The sequence below is a fragment of the Lathyrus oleraceus genome, chromosome 5 (genome assembly GCF_024323335.1).
Source record: "Lathyrus oleraceus cultivar Zhongwan6 chromosome 5, CAAS_Psat_ZW6_1.0, whole genome shotgun sequence".
Classification (NCBI taxonomy): domain Eukaryota; kingdom Viridiplantae; phylum Streptophyta; class Magnoliopsida; order Fabales; family Fabaceae; genus Lathyrus; species Lathyrus oleraceus.
In genome coordinates, this window is record NC_066583.1 from 18,115,805 (window position 1) to 18,137,846 (window position 22,042).

Here is a 22,042-nt window from a genome sequence, read left to right on the forward strand (position 1 = left end):
TTGTACATGGACTTAGAGAGCGCTTTTTTAAAAGCGCCCTCTAAGGGTACCCTTAGAGGGCGCTTTCATAAACGCGCCCTCTATTGGTGTCCCTCCATTTCCTCATTATTTTTTTGCTTCACTTTAGAGGGCGCTTTGTTTCAAAAGCGCCCTCTAAAGTGCGCTGTCTATTCCTCCTTATTTTTCTCTTCACTTTAGAGTGCGCTTCTTTAAGAAAGCGCCCTCTAAGGTGCGCTGTCTATTCCAGTTTTTGGCGTAGTGAGTGGATATCTTTTGTGTTACAATCGATCAACAACTACAAGAATTGAATCATAAGTTTTGTGAGCAAACTAGAACCTTTTAAGTCTAAGCAATAGTTTAATTCCTAAGGATATTTACAAAGCATTTGATATGAATAATATATGTGCTCTTGTAGATAAATTATATCCTATAGATTTTAGTGACCATGAGAAAATTACTTTGAGATATCAACTTCAACACTTCCATCTTGATGTTGTTGGTCATCCAAATTTAAATAACCTGTCAATTATGTCTGAATTTTGTGAAGCTCTAAAAAGACAGGGAAGACAAATATATATTATTTAATTGATCGACTTATCCGTCTTATCTTAACTCTTCCGGTTTCTACAACCACTACAAAAAGATCATTCTTAATAATAAAGACAAGATTGCACAATAAGATGGAAGATGAATTTCTTGCTGATAATATAATGTTGTATATTGAAAAAGAAATAGCCGGACACTTCACCATTGATTTAATTATTGATGAGTTCAAGTGTTTAAAAGAGAGGAAAACGGTACTTTAATTCGAAGTTGTGTATCTCCTTTTATATATTCTAATTTTATTTTGTCGAAGTTGTTTTAAATATTTGAAAAAATTGTATTAAATTTTTTTAATTTTTAGTTAATTTAAATTATAATATTTTAATTATATTTATCGTTAGTAATATTTTAGTCAAGATGAGCCACCACATTCAATAACATTAACTTTTAATTTAGTTATATTTTACTTGTGGCTATATGGCTTAAAAAAAGACTGATTTATTTTAAATTGATAATAACATAATTTAATATAAAAAATAACACTAAACCTAGTATAACTTTTATATTTATTGATTAACACATATTAAGAAAAGTTTTTCTTAACCAATTTTTTAACTTAATTTACTGTCAATTATTTTAAAATATATTTTAATATATTTAATAATAATAATTTTAATTCTTTTTTTAAGTTAAGTCCACGCTCATATTTTCAATGTTCTTACACGTATATCGAAAATAATTTAACTTTTATTTCAATCATCTTTAAAGAAATACAAATGAATGATAGTGATCAATTAAATCATGTAAACCTTTTTTACACTCAAGTAGATACTAACTCATTTCTAATTAGATTAATAATTATAATTCTTTATAAAACAAAAGACAATTAGAATTTGCTTAAAAAAAGAAGAAGATATAATTTACAAACCTGCCTATATTTTTTATTATAAAAGAAAAAAGAAAAACAGATAATTACAAAGCAATCCAACATTTGGATGGGTACCGACCGCCGTGGCATTGGTGTAAGAGAAACAACAAGTTCCCTTTTTCACTTAACTCAACTCCCAACCCCCAACTCAATCTCAACTACCAAGGTTCCATTTCTACCGTTTTCAATTTCAATTTTCCCTTCTTATAGCTTTCGTAGAATTAGATCTTATTTCTCTTCATTCTTTTTTATTGTCTTTTTTTCTGCAATTTCCTTGTTTAACATGACTAAACAGGCTCGATGGATAGTGTGGTTGACTCTCTAAATACTGCCTATCAAGATTTTGTTGCTGCAGCAGCGACTGTTCTTGAAGCCAAAGAAACTGCAACCCCTCATAAAACAGCAGCAACCGATACTGCTCTTGAAAGCTTTAAGCAAAAGTGGGAATTGTTTAGAGTAGCGTGCGATCAAGCCGAGGAGTATGTCGAGTCTGTGAAGCAAAGGATTGGATCAGAGTGTTTAGTGGACGAGGCTACCGGGCATGTGGTAGGAAAGGCTGGACAAGCTACCATGACTACTCTTCCACCTATCAGTGCCGTTCGCTTGGAACAGATGAGTAAAGCGGTTCGTTGGCTTGTGATTGAATTGCAGCATGGCTCTGGAGCAGCTTCTTCTAGTTCAGCCCCTTTTGATGCCAGGTTTTCTGAAGATGCTGCTCAGTAGCATTTTTTTTAACTTAGTGTTTTTAATGTCTTGTATTTATATTTCTCAATTCCAAAATGGCATTACGGCTTTTTCCCATTTAGTTGTTTCCTACACAGTAAGTAGGTGTATTTTAAAGTATGTAACTTATGTGCAATGTGTATGACACAAGACTACTTGGTGTTTTACTGTTATGTAGTCCACAAAATTACTAACATAACTGAAGATGGATTTGTGTAAGGCTTTTTGGTGTTTTTGTTCCATGTAAGACAGCGGGTAAAATGAGGTCTGTAGAATTTCGAACTCTTATTTTGTAGGTGTGCCATGGAGACATAATATTCAAATTTGTGAGAACCATCTTGGTTGTGTGATAGCTAGGCACGCTTCTTTTTAGTGTGTTAAGGTTTATTGCCCGCGCTCGTTTCCGTGTCAGATTTGGTTAAATTTTGCTAATTTATTGGTTTGGTTTATTTGTGAATTGTTTGAGTCTGATTCCCCTTCAACCTACCAAGTATAAGGTCCTTGAAACTCATCCTCACAATAGAGCTTCATTGACATATTTGAACATTTCGGCTCTCATTTTAGTCACACATTTGCGCAAAAGAATTAACTTGTCCAGATTCTAGGTTTGTTTTACTCTGTAACTCCATCATTGCAACTATCCAATTTTCCAGAATTCCCGGTAGTTCATTATTTCCTTTCGGTTGAAGTTGGTCTTGTTGGATGATTTTAATTACCCCTTTAAAGAGAGTGATGACTTTGCCTTGTCACCGAGTCCTTGCTTTGGTCTCACAATTACTTTGCAATGATGAATTTACCAGAATTGTATCCTTATGCTGCTGCTGCCACCATTGGTGTCTTTCGTGATTGTTGGTAATGTTGTTGTACTGTTAAGCATGTTTCATCAGCCGCTTCTGCATTTTGTGTTCCCAATTTAAGACTCTGTTGATCCTCATCTTTTGTATTAGCTAAAAGCTGAAATTGGTTAATGATCAAGACATTTGAGACTTGGTTCTCTTGTTTGACCGTTCCCTGTACGAGCTGGATTCCTAGAATTCTTATTCCCTGAACACGATTGTTGCTTCCATGAAGTTTCTGAGACTGGTTTTTGTTGCTAACTACAGAGAATTGTCCCTCCTCTGTGCTAATAGCTAGAAGTTTTTTCCATAGATTATTGAACCATCAATTCCACAATAAGTTCTGGCGTAATGGCCAAATGTTCTTTGCATAGTTGATTCATCTACAGCTATTGGAACCCCTACCCCACTTGCAATTTCTAAAAGGGTTTTCACTCTCCAATACTCTTGTGGCAAATTAACCAATCTTAACCAATACTCTTGTGACACAACACACAGTTTTATGTTAGTGATGTTTGGTGTTTTACTGTTATGTAGTCCACAAAATGACTATACTAGAGTTCTAATTAATATAACTGAAGATGGATTTGTGTAGACACACCCTTTTGTTAATACATATAAGCCATTATTCTAATGCACTATCTTTAGATTTGATTAAATTTTGCTAATTTATTGATTTGGTTTTTTTAATTGTTTGAGTGTGATTCTCATTCAACCCATCAAGTATAAAGTCCTTGAAACTCTTCACAATAGTGCTTCATTAATATATTTGAACATTTGGACTCTCATTTTAGTCCGACATTGTGACAGAAAAAAGTACAATATATGAGTAGGTTGATTGTTCAAATAAATATATACATTAATTAAGCTGACTTCAATTTAACCCAATAGAATATGATATAGATTTGGTCTTTATAATTTGTCTATATAGAAACTATTATTTTAATGTCATTTTCATGATTGAAAAGTGATAGAAACTAGTTCTTAACATAATAGTATTAAGGCATTTTCTCATATTCATTAATATAAACGGAATTACAATACATAGGATAACACACATAATAACACGAAGATAATTGTTCAAAACTCCTTACTAAGAGTTCTAACAAACTACCTAAGTTTGAAAGACTAAACTGACGCCAACTCAATCTTTAACATATTAAATTGAGATTTATTTTAAAACACAATTACCTAGTTCTTAGAAACAAGACCTTACTTAGTGCACAAACAAGACCTTACAGTACACAATAATTATAGAAATTAAAAGCATAGGAATAACATGAAAAGTTTTGGGACAGACACCTAGCTGATATGAACTAGTTTCCTTTTATTCATTTGGTGGCATGTGGGGGGCTTGGCACCCATAAGACATGCTTAACAGGGAAGAAATGGCACAATGGACCTTCCCCAGGCTTCATTCCAAGTAGGTCAAATATAAAATGGTTAGGATTCATGGCAGATGTGTCTAAGTGGCAAATTCCCAAAGCATCCATTATGTCTCCATATTCACCCTTTAGAAGAACTTTGAAGATCTTACTTCCTATGTCTAGGTAATGGCAATAGTAAAGAGCGTATGGGTAAGGCCTGGGGTGACATGCTACCCATTTAGGAGCATAGATATCCTTTGAGATATCCAAAACAGTGTAGTTCTGCAAAGGTGCGCCTGATGTTGTGGGATAGCTAGTCGAGTGAATGTTATAATTAGTCTCGGCACCAATAACACCATGAACAAATTCAAGCATGGACTCTAAAGAAGTAGGACAAGCCTTGGTCTCCCCTTTATTGGGTTCAGACTCACATTGATTCATTACATCTATCATGTCTTCACCTTGAGGAGAATCTTTTGTGAGTGAGAATAGTTGAAGAAGGCTTGAACTTTGTGATTTGGAGACAGGAATTTCGTCAGCTAGTTTTCTTGGCAAGAACGGGGCATATTCTCTAATAGGAAATTGCAAGGTCATTACATTTCCCACATAAAGATCATCTAGGCTGAAAAAAGCTACCTTGAATGCTTCTGTATGGTCAACTTTTGAAGATAATTTTCCGTTCGATTCTTCCAAGTGTTGTCCATTTTTCATGTAGTTCTCTGCATGCGAGTCTTTCAACCAACCATCAAGGTAAGCTTGCTTGGAATTCGGGATGGATTTTGCAATCTCAACATGACTATCTTTCAACCATCCGTCAAGGTAAACTCGGTTAGAGTTAGGGGAGGAATTATCTTTCTCTGCTCGTGTATCTTTCAACCATCCATCAAGGTAAACTTGGTTGGAGTCAAGGGTCGGTTTTGGATTCAAAGTCTGAGTATTTTTCAACCATCCATCAAGGTAAACTTGATTGGAGTCAGAGTTGGAATTTAATTTTTCGACTCGGGTATCTTTCAACCATCCATCAAGGTAAACTTCGTTGGAGTCAAGGCTGGATTTTGCTTTCTCAGCTCGGGTATCTTTCAACCATCCATCAAGGTAAACTTGGTTAGAGTCAGAGTTCAATTTTGCTTTCTCAGCTCGGGTATCTTTCAACCATCCATCAAGGTAAACTTGCTTAGAGTCAGGGGTAGATTTCTCATTTTCAACTCGGGTATCTTTCAACCAACCATCAAGGTAAACTTCCTTAGAGTCAAGGGCAGATTTCTCCTTTTCAACTCGGATATCTTTCAACCATCCATCAAGGTAAACTTGCTTAGAGTTAGGGGCGGATTTCTCATTTTCAACTCGAGTATCTTTCAACCATCCATCAAGGTAAACTTGGTTTGAATCAGGGTTGGCTTTGGCTTTGTCGGCTCTGGTATCTTTCAACCACCCATCAAGGTAAACTTGATTGGAATCAAGGTTGGATTTTGCATTAGAGTCAAGGGCAGATTTCTCATTTTCAACTCGGGTATCTTTCAACCATCCATCAAGGTAAACTTGCTTAGAGTTAGGGGCGGATTTCTCCTTCTCAACTCGGGTATCTTTCAACCATCCATCAAGGTAAACTTGGTTTGAATCAGGGTTGGCTTTGGCTTTCTCGGCTCTGGTATCTTTCAACCATCCATCAAGGTAAACTTGGTTGGAATCAAGGTTGGATTTTGCATTCTCGGCTCCAGTATCTTTCAACCATCCATCAAGGTAAACTTGGTTTGAATCAGGGTTGACTTTGGCTTTCTCGGCTCTGGTATCTTTCAACCACCCATCAAGATAAACTTGGTTGGAGTCAGGATTGACTTTTTCTTTCTCGGCTCGGGTATCTTTCAACCATCCATCAAGGTAAACTTGGTTGGAGTCAGGGTTGACTTTTGCTTTCTCACCTCGGGTATCTTTCAACCATCCATCAAGGTAAACTTGGTTGGAGTCAGGATTGTCTTTTTCTTTCTCGGCTCGGGTATCTTTCAACCATCCATCAAGGTAAACTTGATTGGAGTCAGGGTTGGCTTTTGCTTTCTCACCTCGGGTATCTTTCAACCATCCATCAAGGTAAACTTGATTGGTGTCAGGGTTGAGTTTTGCTTTCTCATCTCGGGTATCTTTCAACCATCCATCAAGGTAAATTTGGTCGGAGTTAAGGGAGGATTTTTGGTTCTTCAGGGGAGTGTTTTTGAGCCACCCATCAAGGTAAGGCTGATCAACTTGATTCATATCTCTTGCAAAGCTTCCATGGTCATTCTACAATACAATTAAATAAAGGGATATTAGTGAGTGACAAATTAATTACATGTTTTTAATGGTATATATGACTAAAAAAACACAATTGTGTAATGAGACACATTGGAATAAGTATTCATTGTGTATATATAGGAGATAGTTACATAATTTGAAACTTAAGAAATAGTATGTAGAATATTTTCAATTTCATTACATAAAAAAAACATCATAATTTAGCTAAATCATATAGAACAACTCGATTATGAGTGTTGTTGAATGCCTGAAAAACAATTAAGAAGAAGGATCTTAGAAACATGCATGTACAATTGCAAATAAAGATGAAAATGATAGATTATGAACATGTTGAATTTTATTAAATTTAATATGCCTGCACAATTGTAAATAAAGATGAAAATGATAAATTATTATGATAAATAAATGATGAAAAATGTAAGTGTAAAAGATAAAAGATAAAAATGATAGATTATTATGATAAATAGATGATGAAAAATGTAAGTGTAAAAGATAAAAGATGAAAATGATAAATTATTATGATAAATAGATGATGAAAAATGTAAGTTTAAAAGATAGAAGCATGCAAGGAAAGTTAGTAACTCACAATCAACAAGAGTAGGAGAAAAGGGAGTAAAGACATAACAACTCTGTGTGCCATTTCTTTCTGTTATGTTTTTGTGGAAAAACTGTTTTGCTGTGAAATATGCATTGGAGTGGAAATGAGTTGAACTATTTATAGGCAAGTAAGAAGAAAAAGTACAAATAACCAGGAGAGTAAGGCTTTGTTTGGAAAAAACATTTTATAAGTTTTTAGTTCATTTCTTACAATTTATGTGTATGTAGAAATAATCTACTTGGTGACGGTTATATTTCATGTGCTTATAGCTTATTGTTATCAATTTATAACTTATTTTGATAAGTTATTTCAAGTAGTTTATAATTTATCTTTTTTTTTCTTTCAATTCTATCATTTGTAATCTTAATTGAAATATAACAAAAATATATTAATCATATTTTTTTTTATGTCATTTCATATTTTTAAGCTACATTAATTTTATATATTTAAGTTGCTATCTTATGAGTCATAAAATAATTCATCGACTAATAACTCTTTTTTAATCAAAAAACTCCTTTTTTAATCAAAAAGAGTCTACCCTTAAAAAAATGATGTTTGGACATTTAAAGATTACTATATACATGTCCACACCTTTATAGGTTGTTTTTGTGATCTTCTTTATATTTTTAAAATTGTTTGTAAAAAGTAGAAGAAATAAAGATAATCACACCTAATTTCATTTTTTTCTCTTAATTGTACCTCTATTATCTTAATTCAAAATTTACATAGTGTCAATATTTTTTATTAAAAAAAAGCTGTTAGCTGAAAGGTAGTTTATCAAATATAGTGTCAATATTTTGTTGATATAAAATAGAGTTGTTAATTTGTGTACTAGTAAATGGTCATTATTTTCAGTTTTTTGTCTATAGAAAAAGTAACAAAACTATAACTATGAAACCACCTATGCTATGCTGTGTTAGTAGGGGAAAACCTTATCCTATGTTTCTGGTTTTTGTGCATGAGATCAGGCTAGTATATAGGGGAAAACCTTATTCTATGTTTCTGGTCAGACTAGTATACATCATGAATATGACTGATTTTTTTGTTATTGTAACGAGTTGCATGATCTTCTGCTACCAAATCCTAGGAATTTACAACATCATATATCCAGGCTTTAAGACAAAATAGTGTCTTAAAACAGTGTGTAGAGTTAGCATGCTTAAGAAGTTAATGTGACAAGTTAAGCTGACACAATCACATGCAGGAGCTTGCATGTTCTCAACTAAGCTGACATAATTAAGGAAACATAAAATCCTCCAAATAAAATAAATCATGAATATGATTTATGTTTTGGTTATTGTAATGAGTTTAAAGAATCTTCTGCTACCAACATAGGAAACAATGAATTCAGGCTTAAAGACAAAATAGTTTCACAAGAAACTCTAAAATAGCGTGAAGAGATTGCATGCTTGAATAGTTAATGTGACAAGTTTACATGTAAGACTTGCTTGCTTAGGTAGTTAAACTGACACAATCAAATGAAAGGGCTTGCATGCATAGCTTCTTAAAGGAACCTCACATGATAACTTCAATTTTTTTTTACTGTCTATAAAATAAAAGTTTTTACATTAATGAGTAAACAAAAAAGAAGTTACAGTTTTTCTTTTTTTTGTTCAATGTTAAAATTTCAAATTTTATTATAAATAAATTTTATAAGACAAAAACATGAAATGTTTGAAATAGTACACTAATAAACAGACATAGATGAAACATATGACTACGACCGGTAGAGATTCGACAAAAAAAAAAAAGTCTAAGAAAACATAATCCCTCCGGTCATATATGTGAGCAATGAGATTAAATCTTTCCCTTCAAATTCAATATATTGAAGGTGTTGGGACTGCAATACAGACTACTAGAAAACCACAATTAAAACAGAAAATCCAACCCCTTCAAATAAAATTAACAACAATATGTCTTAATATTTTTTATTTAAAATATATGCAGTTTTTTCAAAACTAACAATATTTATTAAATATTAATGATAAATTAATATTATTAAAAAAATAATAATTGTAATTATTATAATAGTTAAATAAGTATAATAAAAATAATAAATATTATATTGATAATATAAAAAGAATAATTATTTTAAAATAAAGAAAATATATGTGACTAATATATTTTATGATTTTCTTTTCTAATTCTTTTATTATTTTTAAAAATTCTCATAATTAACGAAAATGTTTTCCAGATTTTAGAACTCAAACCCTTAAAACACATTCTTTTAACAAAACCTTTCTCGGTATCATTTTTCTTTTAAGTTGACAATTTTTAATTCTACAATTCAAATTAAATTTGAACTCTAATCCAAACAAGTAAAACACTTCTCAGAATTATTTTTATAAAAAAGATTAAAATTTAATCATTAGTTGAAGAAAATATAGTGAACAATTCTCTTCAATTAGTTTTTGATATCTATAATAATAATATGTCTTTGTTTGTTCGCGTTATAAAATCCAAATTCAATTTCGATTACAAAATTAAAGAAAATGAGGGAAAGAAGGATCTTTCACATGGATAATGGGTTTCTTTAGATTATAGAATTTAAAGAATAATTTTGTCAATTTTAATTTTTTTAGAAGCTTAAAGGTGAAAAATAAAATCACAATATATTTTTAAGAATTAGATGAATTAATATCTGTAACTTTATTATAGTCTTTCATATTATATTTTTTTAACATTCAATCCAATCATATCTCGAAAGCTTAACGCGTAGGAGAAGGTGTTCCAAGGAAACCAATATTATTTGAGGTGAAATTTTGTGAACATTATTTTCCCTGATTCATAGAGTTAATTAATTAATTATTTTTTAAAAATCACACACAATTTAGATGTGGCATTTAAAAACAAAGGTTAATATCTATTTTGTCCCTTGATATATGAGTCATTTTTGAAAAATCTTATTGTAAAAATAGTTTGATGAATTCTCTGAATATTTGAAGATTCTCTTACTTTTTGTCTTCGTCAGACCAACTCATCAAAAAAGCTACGTGTAAATGTTTTTTTTCCATTAAAATTAATTTTCATATGTGTATTATGGTGTGTAAGATTACATAAATGTCCTAAATGTCAAAACAAAACATTTAGAGAGCTGAGAGAGAGTGATTCCTCAGTTCACGAAAAAAAAACCTAACATTCTATTCCTTCTCTTTCGTCTTCATCGTTCCTCCATAAGCGAAAGGTGGTGTTTAAACCAAAGGTTGGTGTTTAAAGCGAAAAATATGCAAAAGTGGTGTTTAAATCAAAAAGTGGTGTTTAGACCAAAGGAACTTGAGATGGTGTTTAAACCACAAGGAACTTGAAAGGAGAGCCACATGGCTAGCTGCAGACTTGACAGCGAATTGACTTGAATTGCACTAAAGCCTATGAATAACGTTGAATACTCTGAGCAACTGGGTCATTCGTCCTGTGCCCAAAATATTCAAATTGAGGATATGAATGCTTCTTCTCACCCTTTCTCTATTGTTTAAGGCTCATGACATGCAATCATTGTTAATGCCTGACAAGTTGTTGAAATAGGTTCTCAGAGATGCTATGTGGGGATGAGGCAGATGGTTGATGCCTTGACTTGAGCTTGGGGTGTTTTACTTGTTTGGAAGCTTTAGCTCCAACGTAATAGAGACAGGTCCCATCAAGTGGCCAACAGACTTATGGTCACTTGACAAAGAAAAAAGAAATGTGTGTAAAGTCAAAGGATCTAGTTGATCAAATGAGATTTGATCAAGCTAAATCAAAGGGAAAGAAATGGATAAAACACACAATGCATGATCATACAAAGAAAGTGCAACCCCAGATAAAATAGCAACAATTGATACCGCTCTTGAAAGCTTTAAGCAAAAGTGGGAATTGTTTAGAGTAACATGTGATCAAGTTCAGGAGTATCTAGAGTCTGTGAAGTAAATGATTGGATCAAAGTGTTTAGTATATGAGGCTACGGGGCATGTGGCACGAAAGGTTGGACAAGCTACCATGACTAGTCTTCCACCTATCAATGCGGTTCGCTTGGAATAGATGAGTACGGTGGTCTGTTGGCTTGTGATTGAATTGCAGCATGGCTTTGGAGCCGGTTCTTCTAGTTCAACTCTTTCGCACTCCTCAACCCCTTTTGATGCCAGTTTTTTGAAGATTCTCCTTAGTAGCATTTTTTTAACTTAATATTTTTAATATATCTTGCACATCCTTTTTTTAAACATAAAATGACTATACTAGAGTTCTAATTAATATAATTGAAGATGGATTTGTGTAGACACACCCTTTTGTTAATACATATAAGCCACAATTCTAAGGTTTACCCATTTCCCTTTGATCTTTTTTTGGTATTTTTGTTCCATGTAAGATACGGGCATAATAAGGTGAATAGAGATTTGTTGAATTTTGAATTTTGTTTTCTATAGGTGCACCATGGAGGTAAATGAGACATATTATTTATATCAGTGAGAATCATCTTAGTTGTGTGATAGCTAGGCATGCTTCTTTTTAGTGTGTTAAGGTCTATTCCTCGGCGCTCGTTTAGGTGTCTGCTTTCTTAAAGTATCATTACTTATTACTCTTTGTTCATATATGTTTCTTTCAATCTATCAAAAAATCATTATTTCTTTTCCATTTCTCAATATATTATGATTGGACTATAATGCACCAGCATTGCATGCTATCTTTAGATTTGGTTAAATTTTTCTAATTTATTGGTTTGGTTTTTTTTCTGAATTGTTTGAGTGTGATTCTCATTCAACCTACTAAGTATAAAGGCCTTGAAACTCTTCACAATAGAGCTTCATTGATATATTTGAACATTTGGACTCTCATTTTAGTCACACATTGTGACAGAAAAAACCACAATATGTAATTAGATTGATTATTCAAATGAATATATCAATTAAGCTGGCTTCAATTTAACCTAATAGAATATAATATATACTTAGTCTTTCCATAGTCTTTGTTTATATTGAACCTATTATTTGACTCACATTTTCATGATTGAAAAATGATAGATATTGGTTATTTACATAATAGAATTAAGGAAATTTCTCATATTCATTAATACAAACAGAATTACAATACGGATGGCAACACACATAATAACACTAGGATAATTGTTCTAAACTCCTTACTAAGAGGTCTAACAAACTACCTAAAATTGAAAGACTAAACTGACGCCAACTCAATCTTTAACATATTAAATTGAGATTTATTTTAAAACACAATTACCTAGTTCCTAGAAACAAGACCTTACTTAGGGCACAAACAAGACCTTACAGTACACAAAAATTACAGAAATTAAAAGCACAGAAACAACATGAAAAGTTTTGGGACAGACACCTAGCTGATATGAACTAGTTTCCTTTTATTCATTTGGTGGCATGTGGGGGGCTTGGCACCCATAAGACATGCTTAACAGGGAAGAAATGGCACAATGGACCTTCCCCAGGCTTCATTCCAAGTAGGTCAAATATAAAATGGTTAGGATTCATGGCAGATGTGTCTAAGTGGCAAATTCCCAAAGCATCCATTATGTCTCCATATTCACCCTTTAGAAGAACTTTGAAGATCTTACTTCCTATGTCTAGGTAATGACAATAGTAAAGAGCGTATGGGTAAGGCCTGGGGTGACATGCTACCCATTTAGGAGCATAGATATCCTTTGAGATATCCAAAACAGTGTAGTTCTGCAAAGGTGCACCTGATGTTGTGGGATAGCTAGTCGAGTGAATGTTATAATTAGTCTCGGCACCAATAACACCATGAACAAATTCAAGCATGGACTCTAAAGAAGTAGGACAAGCCTTGGTCTCCCCTTTATTGGGTTCAGACTCACATTGATTCATTACATCTATCATGTCTTCACCATGAGGAGAATCTTTTGTGAGTGAGAATAGTTGAAGAAGGCTTGAACTTTGTGATTTGGAGACAGGAATTTCGTCAGCTAGTTTTCTTGGCAAGAACGGGGCATATTCTCTAATAGGAAATTGCAAGGTCATTACATTTCCCACATAAAGATCATCTAGGCTGAAAAAAGCTACCTTGAATGCTTCTGTATGGTCAACTTTTGAAGATAGTTTTCCGTTTGATTCTTCCAAGTGTTGTCCATTTTTCATGTAGTTCTCTGCATGCGAGTCTTTCAACCAACCATCAAGGTAAGCTTGCTTGGAATTCGGGGTGGATTTTGCAATCTCAACATGACTATCTTTCAACCATCCGTCAAGGTAAACTCGGTTAGAGTTAGGGGAGGAATTATCTTTCTCTGCTCGTGTATCTTTCAACCATCCATCAAGGTAAACTTGGTTGGAGTCAAGGGTCGGTTTTGGATTCAAAGTCTGAGTATCTTTCAACCATCCATCAAGGTAGACTTGGTTGGAGTTATGGTTAGAATTTAATTTTTCGACTCGGGTATCTTTCAACCATCCATCAAGGTAAACTTCGTTGGAGTCAAGGCTGGATTTTGCTTTCTCAGCTCGGGTATCTTTCAACCATCCATCAAGGTAAACTTGGTTAGAGTCAGAGTTCAATTTTGCTTTCTCAGCTAGGGTATCTTTCAACCATCCATCTACGTAAACTTGGTTGGAGTCAGGGGTGGATTTTGCTTTCTCATCTCGAATATCTTTCAACCATCCATCAAGATAAACTTGCTTAGAGTTAGGGGCAGATTTCTCCTTTTCAACTTGGGTATCTTTCAACCACCCATCAAGGTAAACTTGTTTAGAGTCAGGGGAGGATTTCTCCTTTTCAACTCTGGTGTCTTTCAACCATCCATCAAGGTAAACTTGGTTGGAGTCAGGATTGGATTTTGCTTTCTCAGCTCGGGTGTCTTTCAACCATCCATCAAGGTAAACTTGGTTGGAGTCAAGGTTGGATTTTCCTTTCTCGGATCGAGTATCTTTTAACCACCCATCAAGGTAAACTTGGTTTGAATCAGGATTGGTTATGGCTTTCTCGGTTGTGGTATCTTTCAACCACCCATCAAGGTAAACTTGGTTGGAGTCAGGATTGATTTTTTCTTTCTCTGCTCGGGCATCTTTTAGCCATCCATCAAGGTAAACTTGGTTGGAGTCAGGGTTTGATTTTTCTTTCTCGCCTCGAGTATCTTTCAACCATCCATCAAGGTAAACTTGGTTGGAGTCAGGGTTGGATTTTGCTTTCTCAGCTCGGGTATCTTTTAACCATCCATCAAGGTAAACTTGATTGGGGTTAGGGTTGGATTTTTCTTTTTCATCTCGGATATCTTTTAACCATCCATCAAGGTAAACTTGGTTGGAGTCAGAGTTGACTTTTTCCTTCTCACCTCGAGTATCTTTCAACCATCCATCAAGATAAACTTGGTCGGAGTTAGGGGAGGATTTTTGGTTCTTCAATTGAGTGTTTTTGAGCCACCCATCAAGATAAGGTTGATTACCTTGGTTCATATCTCTGGCAAAGTTTCCATGACCATTCTACAATACAATTGAATAAATGGATATTAGTGAGTGACAAACTAATAACATATTTGGATGGTATATATGATTAAAAAAACACAAGTGTCTTATGAGACACATTTTACTATATAGGGAAGAAATATTCATTATATATATACATGAGATAGATACATAATTTGAAACATAAAAAATAGGAAGTAGAATATTTTTAATTTCATTACAGCAAAAAACATCATAATTTAGTTAAATCATATAGAAAAATTTGATTCAGAGTGTGTTGGATGCATGGAAAACAACTAAGGAGAAGGATCTTAGAGGCATGCATAATTTAATTAAATCATATAGAAAAATTTGATTCTGAGTGTGTTGAATGCATGAAAAACTAAAGAGAATGATCTTAGAAACATGCATTAAATTCAGCATCCATGTACAATTGTAAATAAAGATGAAAATGATAGATTATGAATATGTTGAATTTTATGAAATTTAACATGCATGCACAATTGCAAATTAAGATGAAGATGATAGATTATTATGATAAATATTTGATGAAAAATGTAAGTGTATAAGATAAAAGATGAAAATGATAGATTATTATGATAAATAGATGATGAAAAATATAAGTGTAAAAGATAAAGGAATGCATGGAAAGTTAATAACTCACAATCAACAAGAGCAGGAAAAAAGGAAGGAGAAACATAACAATTATGTGTGTCATTTCTTTCTATTATATTTTAGTGGGAAAATTGTTTTGTTGTGAAATATGCATTGGAGTGGAAGTGAGCTGAACTATTTATAGGCAGGTAAGAAGAGAAAATACAAATTACCAGGACAATAATACTTTGTTTGCAAAAATCATTTTTTAAGTTTTTAGTTAATTTCTTATATTTTGTCATGTGCTTATAGTTCATTGTTATCAATTTATAGCTTATTTTGATAAGTTGTTTAAGTAGTTTATAATTTACCTTTTTTTTTCTTTCAATTCCATCACTGTAATCTTAATTGAAATATAAAAAATAATAATTAAACATATTTTTTCTCATGACATTTCATATTCTTAAACTACAATAATTTTATCAATTTTTTTGTTGATATAAAAATAGACTTGTTAAATTTGTGTAGTAGTAAGCCGGAGTAAAAAATGGTCATTATTTTCGGTTTTTAGTCTATAGAAAAAGTAACAAAACTATGAAATCACAATAATAGTTTAATTTTGTTAAATTGACCTATGCTGTGCATGAGACCAGACTAGTATACATCATGAATAATAGTTTTGGTTATTGTAATGAGTTTAATGAATCTTCTGCCACCAAATCCTAGAAATTTACAAAATAGTGTCTAAAACAGTGTGTAGAGTTAGCATGCTTAAGAAACGTGACAAGTTAAGCTGATACAATCACATGCAGGAGCTTGCATGTTCTTACATTAATGACTCAAAGGAAGAAGTTACTGTACATGGTATTAATACAAAGCAGCATTTTTTGGTTTAATCTAAAATTGTCAAATTTTATTGTAAATAAATATTTATTTGCCAAAAGCTTGAAAGGGTTGAAGTAGTAGTACATTTTTTTATCAAATGTTTGAAGTAGTAGTAGTAAAAAGACATAGATAAAACATATGACAGACAAACTCACTAAGATTCAACCATAAAGTTAGGGAAACATAAATCCTTCAAATAAAATAAACAAGTAAGTCTCAGCCATAAGCTATTTGAATCTATTGCTACCAAATCCTAGAAATTTACAACATAGACAACAATGAATTCAGGCTAAAGACAAAATAGTTTCACAAGAAACTCTAAAATACCGTGAAGGGTTTTTGTTTAAGTAGTTAATGTGACAAGTTTACATGTAAAACTTGCTTGCTTAGGTAGTTAACCTGACACAATCACATGTAAGGGTTTGCATGCATAGCTTAGGTAGTTATAGTCTTTTTTTGGTTTAAGGTTAAATGGTCAATTTTATTATAAAAAAGTTTTAAAAGCCAAAAGCTTGAATGTTTGAAGTAGTACTAGTAAGAAAACATATATGAAAACTAACAAACTCTACAATCATGGAAACATAAACCCTTTAAATAAAATTAACAAATATATGTCTTAAAATATTTTTTATTTAAAATATATGCAGTTTAAAAAAAATTTTATTAAATATTAATGATAAATTAATATTATTAAAATAATTTTTTAATTATAATTAAAATAATAGTTGAATAAGTATAATAAAAATAATAAATATTATATTAATAATGTGAAGAGAATAATCATTTTAAAATAAAAAAAAGAAATATATATATATTTTTTGAAACAGAGGTGGTATTAAATTTGAAGAAACCAATATGTGACATTTTAAAATGGTACATCATAGACTAATATATTTGCGATTTTCTTTTCTATTTTTTTTTTAATTCTCATAATTAACAAAAATGTTGTCCAAGTTTTAGAACTCAAACTCTTAAAACACATTCTTCTAACAAAACACACTTCTCAGAATTATTTTTATTATAAAGACTGGAATTTTATCATTAATTGAAGAAAATATAGTGAATAATTCACTTCAATTAGTTTTTGATATCTATAATAATAATAATAATATGTCTTTTGTTTGTTCGCGTTATAAAATTCAAATTCAATTTGGATTACAAAATTAAAAAGTTGCAAACTTAAAAGAAAATGAGGGAAAGAAGGATCTTTACATGGATAACGAGTTTCTTTAGTAGAATTTAAAGAATAATTTTGTCAATTTTAATTTTTTTTAGAAGCTTAAAGGTGAAAAAATAAAATCACCCTATATTCTTAAGCATTAGATCAATTAACATCGGTAACTTTATTATAGTCTTTCATATTATATTTATTTAACATTCAATCCAAAAACAACACAATCATATCTCGAATCATATCTCGAAAGCTTCACGTGTAGCCGAAGGTGTTCCAAGGAAACCAAATATTGTTTGAGTTGAAGCTTCGTGAACATTATTTCCCCCTAATTCATAGAGTTAATTAATTAATTACTTTTTAAAAACTACACACAATTTAAATGTGACATTTAAAAAAAATGAAGGGTTAATACCTAATTTTCCCCCTGACATATGGGTCATTTTTGAAAAACCCCATTGTAAAAAATAGTTTGATGAATTTTCTGAACATTTGAAGATTCTTTCACTTTTTATCTTCATTGGACCGACTCATCAAAAAAGTTGATGCGACACTGTTTTTTTTCTATTAAAGTTAATTTTCTTATGTGTATTATGGTGTGTAAGATTACATAAATGTCCTCAATGTTAAAACAAATATATTTAGAGAGTTGAGAGAGAGTGATTCCTCAGTTCACGAAAAAAACCTAACATTTAGTTCCTTCTCTTTCATCTTCATCGTTCTTCCATGTCTACCATTGAAACATATTAAAGCATTCAACGAACAACTTATTTCATATCTGTCATGTTCTATCTGTTTGCAGAGGTCCTGAAGTGCGACAAAAAAGGTACGATTGTAATAAGTTAGAGGTCCTGAAGTGCGACAAAAAAGGTACAATTGTAATAAGTTAATGGAATTTGCAGTGGTCCTAATGCATGTTGCAGTAACTTTTAGTATTCCAAATTTAGGTTTTTATTGTGTGGGTAAATCGTTGTCATTTCTTTGAACTATGAATGTTAAACTTGTTAATCATATTTTAACTTGTGGGTATATTTGTAAATACAGAAATGAGGTTATTCAGTGTGTTTTTTCACCATGGGGGAAACTTTGTTCATGACAAACACATGTTTTACAAAGGGGGAGTGAAACCATTGTAGAAGGGAAAGACTCTAATAAGTGGAGTTTTTTCGAGGCAATTAACTTAGTTAATGTTTGAAGTTATGATGGATTTAAACTTTGGAGAAAGATACAAGGACTTGATGAAAGATTTATTCAGTTCATTGATGATGTACAATCTGAAAAAATTGCTAATCACAGCCTTAGTAATTATGTTAATGGGCATATCTGGGTAGAACATGGTGTTGAAGACATGCTAAGCAAGGTGTTGAAGCCTGATGTTGATCAATTCAGTGAATGTAGTGATGATGATAGCATCGGTGATGTTGATAACACTGATGATGGAGGAATAAGGTTTGATGATAGTGAAGAAGAAATAACTTGTGAAAGAGAGTAAGGATTTGTTCAAGTTGAAGTGGAAAGACCAATTGATGGTAATAAGGTTGAGGTTAATGAGAAGTCTCTTAGATTCAAGGTTATCGATTCCAAAGGTCCAAAAGAGATGAAATCCCCAATAAAAGTGAATAGGTTTGTTACTGCAAGTGTTTTGGGAGCTAGTTCAAAGAGGAATACCAATAATGTTGAAAGTCAAGATGTGGACTATGATAGTGAAGACTTGGAAAGCTCTGACCCTGATGATAGTGACGATGAAAAACAACCTAAGCCTAAGTATGAGAAGTTTAGAGCAGAGCTGCTAAAGAAGGACTTCCAATTTTAACTAGGTATATAATTTAATTATTTGTCTGAATTTAAATATGCAATTAGGGAGTAGTCTATTTTAAATGATAGAGAGATAGCATTTGTTAATAATGAAAACTATATGGTTAGGTTAGAGTGTAGGGGTAAATGTGGATTTTTAGCTTTATGTAGTAAATTGGGTGATAGACACACTTACCAATTAAAGACATGAGTGGGGACCCACACATGTGCAAGGGTATTAAATAAAAAATCTCTCAATGCCAATTGGGTATCTAAGCTAGTGGTTGAAAAAAGGAAGTCACAAGGTAAAGTTAAAGTGTCTGAGATAATGTCTGAACTAAGAATGAAGTACTTTGTTGGTATAACCAAATGGAAGACATTGAGAGCTAGATCCATATCAGATGAAATTATTGAAGGAGATGCAACAAAATAAAACAACATGTTATTGAGTTATGCAGTTAAGTTGAAGAAGGAGTGTAATGGGAATACTGTGAAGATTGACACTGAGAGGCCATTGCCAACCCTCTCACCAAGATTTGGGAGGTTCTATTTTTTCTTTGATGGTTATAAGATAGGATTTACTAAGGCATGTAGCTAGGGATCCAAATGACCAGTACTACGCTCTAGCATTTGGTGTAATGGAGACTGAAATAATGGATAATTGGAAATGGTTTTTACAGTTACTTATGGAAGACATTGGTGAAGAAATAAAATATGTTTTTATCTCAGATCAGCAAAAGGTACATAATGTTATGATTGTTAGTTTGTTTATTCACTTGTTTGATTGTTTGTTTATTTATGTTCTCAGGGACTTGCTACTGTATTTGAGGAGATGTTTGAACAAATAGAGCATAGATGTCTAAGACATTTGTATGCCAATTTCAAGAAGAAGTTTGGTGGTGGAGTTTCAATAAGAGACCTATTGATGGGGGATGGCAAATCTTACTTATTTCCAAGCTTGAAAAAAAAGATGGTTGAGCTAAAGCAACTGGACAAGAAGGCATGGGAATGAGGGAGGCTTATAAAACTTGTTATGAAACCAATGTCAGTCCAATCAATGGTATGGACATGTGGCCAAATGTGGATGTTGAGGACATGTTGCCACCTCAGTACAAGAAGGGTCCAGGTAGGCCTAAGAAATTATGGTTTAGAAAGCATGATGAATTTGGGTCTAAGATGAGGAGGACTGGTGTAGCATATAGATGCAGAAAGTGTGACAAATGTTAGCCATAATTCAAGGAAATGTCATAGCAAAGAACATGATCCTAATGCATTGAACAAAAAGGTATTTAATCATGCTTCTTAAGTATTATTCTAATTCTAACAATGTGTAAAACATTGAAGTTTAAAATAAATGTTTGTAATATCATTGTGTGCAGAGGAAAACACCAATGACCAAGACCACTTCAACTGTTGCTTAAACTGAAGGGGTGTCTAAGACAAATGCTCCTGAAAGTGTGCATGGAATAAATGACCCAAATTTAGATGCACTGCTTGAAGAGATGATGACAACTTTTGAAGACCAAATTGATACTGCACAAACTGAGTAGCCACCTGATGCTGCACAAACTGAGCAACCACAATCTCAAGTGTGCAATCCCACCCTTAATGTTGCACAAACTGCACTAACATAAGCAGAAGCATTTGACAAAGTAGTTGAGAAGAAGAAAAAAGTTACCAAAGCAATTGAGAAGAAGACACAAGTTTTCAATGCATCTGAGAAGAAGAAACAAGTTTCCAAAGCAACTGAGAAGAACAAAAAGGTTTCCAAGGAAGTTGTGAAGAAGAAACAAGTTGCCAAGGCAGTTGAGAAGAAGAAAAAAAGTAGATGTGAAGAATACACAGACACCTAAGAGGAGTAGTGATAGGTTGAAATCTGTTTCGAGATCTAAAAATAATGTTAGGCATGGTTCAACTTCAGATGCACCATTGGTAGTTGATGAGAAACCTTACGTAAAGAAAATGCGGTCATGGGAGGAAATTTCAAGGATAATGACTCAATAATGCTTATTATTAGGTAGTTTATAACTTATTAGGAGAATGGCTCAACAATTCTTATCTAAGAAACATCTATTTTTTAACTTCTATGTTATGCACTATATGTTATACCTTTGGGAACATCTTTGTAATGCACACTAGGTGCATATTTTGGATCAACATGTAATGATTTTGTAACTTCTATGTTATGCGCAATATGTTATACTCTTATACGATTTGTGATCGGTAAATTAGCAAGTGTACTAATCTGCCAATGTAGTAACAAAAAAGGGAAATGCCTAATATCGATCTCAAGGACTGTTTGGCGATATAGAGTTATGGATTAATTTCAATTAAAAAAATCTTGGATGTTTGGGATTGGTTTGATGAAATTATAAAAACAATAGCGAATAAAGTAAATAAAGTACTTGAACGGTTAAGATAGATATTGTAGCGGGATATTCGTTACCTTTAGATTTATTGACTAAATCAAAAGTAAATCATACAATTCGATTCGCCACCGCACTTCTATTTATCCAAAGGAAAGGTTAGAAAGCGAACAAAAATCGAGAAGTTTTATCAAATCAGAAACTAATAAAAATGTCAAAGATCTGGGTAAGGGGGTTGGTCATGCAATGGGAAGGTTTTAAGCATCCAAAACATCCTTAGTATTCTAAGGGAGCCCTTTTTACAAATGTTGTAAGGTAGGTTGGTATTTGTGAAAAATATTTGTGCAAACATGATTGGAGAGATGAGAAAAGAATATACAATTTATTTACAATTTTTGTGTTTGAATGGATGAACCCATTGCCTACGTACCATCTTAAAAAGGTAGGATCAAAACCTCGTAGTTCAGGGTAAAAATCTCAAAAAAAGAAGTTGGTGAATTGATTGGTCAAAAGCCTTAAGGTCTTTTGTTATCAAAGGGAGA

At 32.5% G+C, this 22,042-nt stretch overlaps 3 protein-coding genes and 1 long non-coding RNA gene across 24 annotated transcripts in view; 2 read left to right on the forward strand and 2 right to left on the reverse strand.

Annotated features, from left to right (window-relative positions):
* The first annotated feature begins 1,472 nt into the window (after positions 1-1,472).
* On the forward strand, positions 1,473-2,413 carry LOC127088335 (mediator of RNA polymerase II transcription subunit 32). The gene is made up of 2 exons (XM_051029272.1): positions 1,473-1,637; positions 1,767-2,413. Exon 2 carries the CDS (start codon positions 1,772-1,774, stop codon positions 2,192-2,194), a length of 423 nt encoding a protein of 140 aa, XP_050885229.1. The 5' UTR covers positions 1,473-1,637; positions 1,767-1,771; the 3' UTR covers positions 2,195-2,413.
* A 1,610-nt stretch (positions 2,414-4,023) lies between these two features.
* Positions 4,024-7,437, reverse strand: LOC127088338 (BURP domain-containing protein 9). Of its 15 annotated transcripts, none has more exons than XM_051029288.1 (4): positions 7,270-7,437; positions 6,138-6,671; positions 6,000-6,068; positions 4,024-5,768 (listed from the first exon to the last, which is right to left on the reverse strand). In XM_051029288.1, the coding sequence occupies exons 1-4, from the start codon at positions 7,321-7,323 to the stop codon at positions 4,362-4,364; spliced, it is 2,064 nt and encodes a 687-aa protein (XP_050885245.1). In that variant the 5' UTR covers positions 7,324-7,437; the 3' UTR covers positions 4,024-4,361. The 15 variants fall into 15 exon arrangements, with proteins under 15 accessions (XP_050885245.1, XP_050885240.1, XP_050885246.1 ...); XM_051029283.1 differs by having other exon boundaries at positions 4,024-5,930; XM_051029289.1 differs by having other exon boundaries at positions 4,024-6,068; positions 6,414-6,671.
* A 4,859-nt stretch (positions 7,438-12,296) lies between these two features.
* The window catches only part of LOC127088336 (BURP domain-containing protein 9), an 87,147-nt gene continuing 77,401 nt past the window's right edge, over positions 12,297-22,042 (reverse strand). For 2 of the 4 annotated variants that reach the window (XM_051029274.1, XM_051029273.1), the window contains exon 3: positions 12,297-14,105. In XM_051029274.1, the coding sequence (XP_050885231.1) occupies positions 12,630-14,105 (1,476 nt within the window). In that variant the 3' untranslated portion in view covers positions 12,297-12,629. The remainder of the gene's footprint in view (positions 14,106-22,042) is intronic. The other 2 variants (XM_051029275.1, XM_051029276.1) reach the window with 2 other exon arrangements.
* On the forward strand, positions 17,966-21,362 carry LOC127088340 (uncharacterized). 4 transcript variants are annotated; one of them, XR_007790192.1, is made up of 3 exons: positions 17,976-18,166; positions 18,385-20,419; positions 20,514-21,362. It is a non-coding gene; the product is annotated as an uncharacterized LOC127088340 (long non-coding RNA). The 4 variants fall into 4 exon arrangements; XR_007790193.1 differs by having other exon boundaries at positions 17,988-19,874; positions 19,943-20,419; XR_007790190.1 differs by having other exon boundaries at positions 17,989-19,157; positions 19,943-20,419.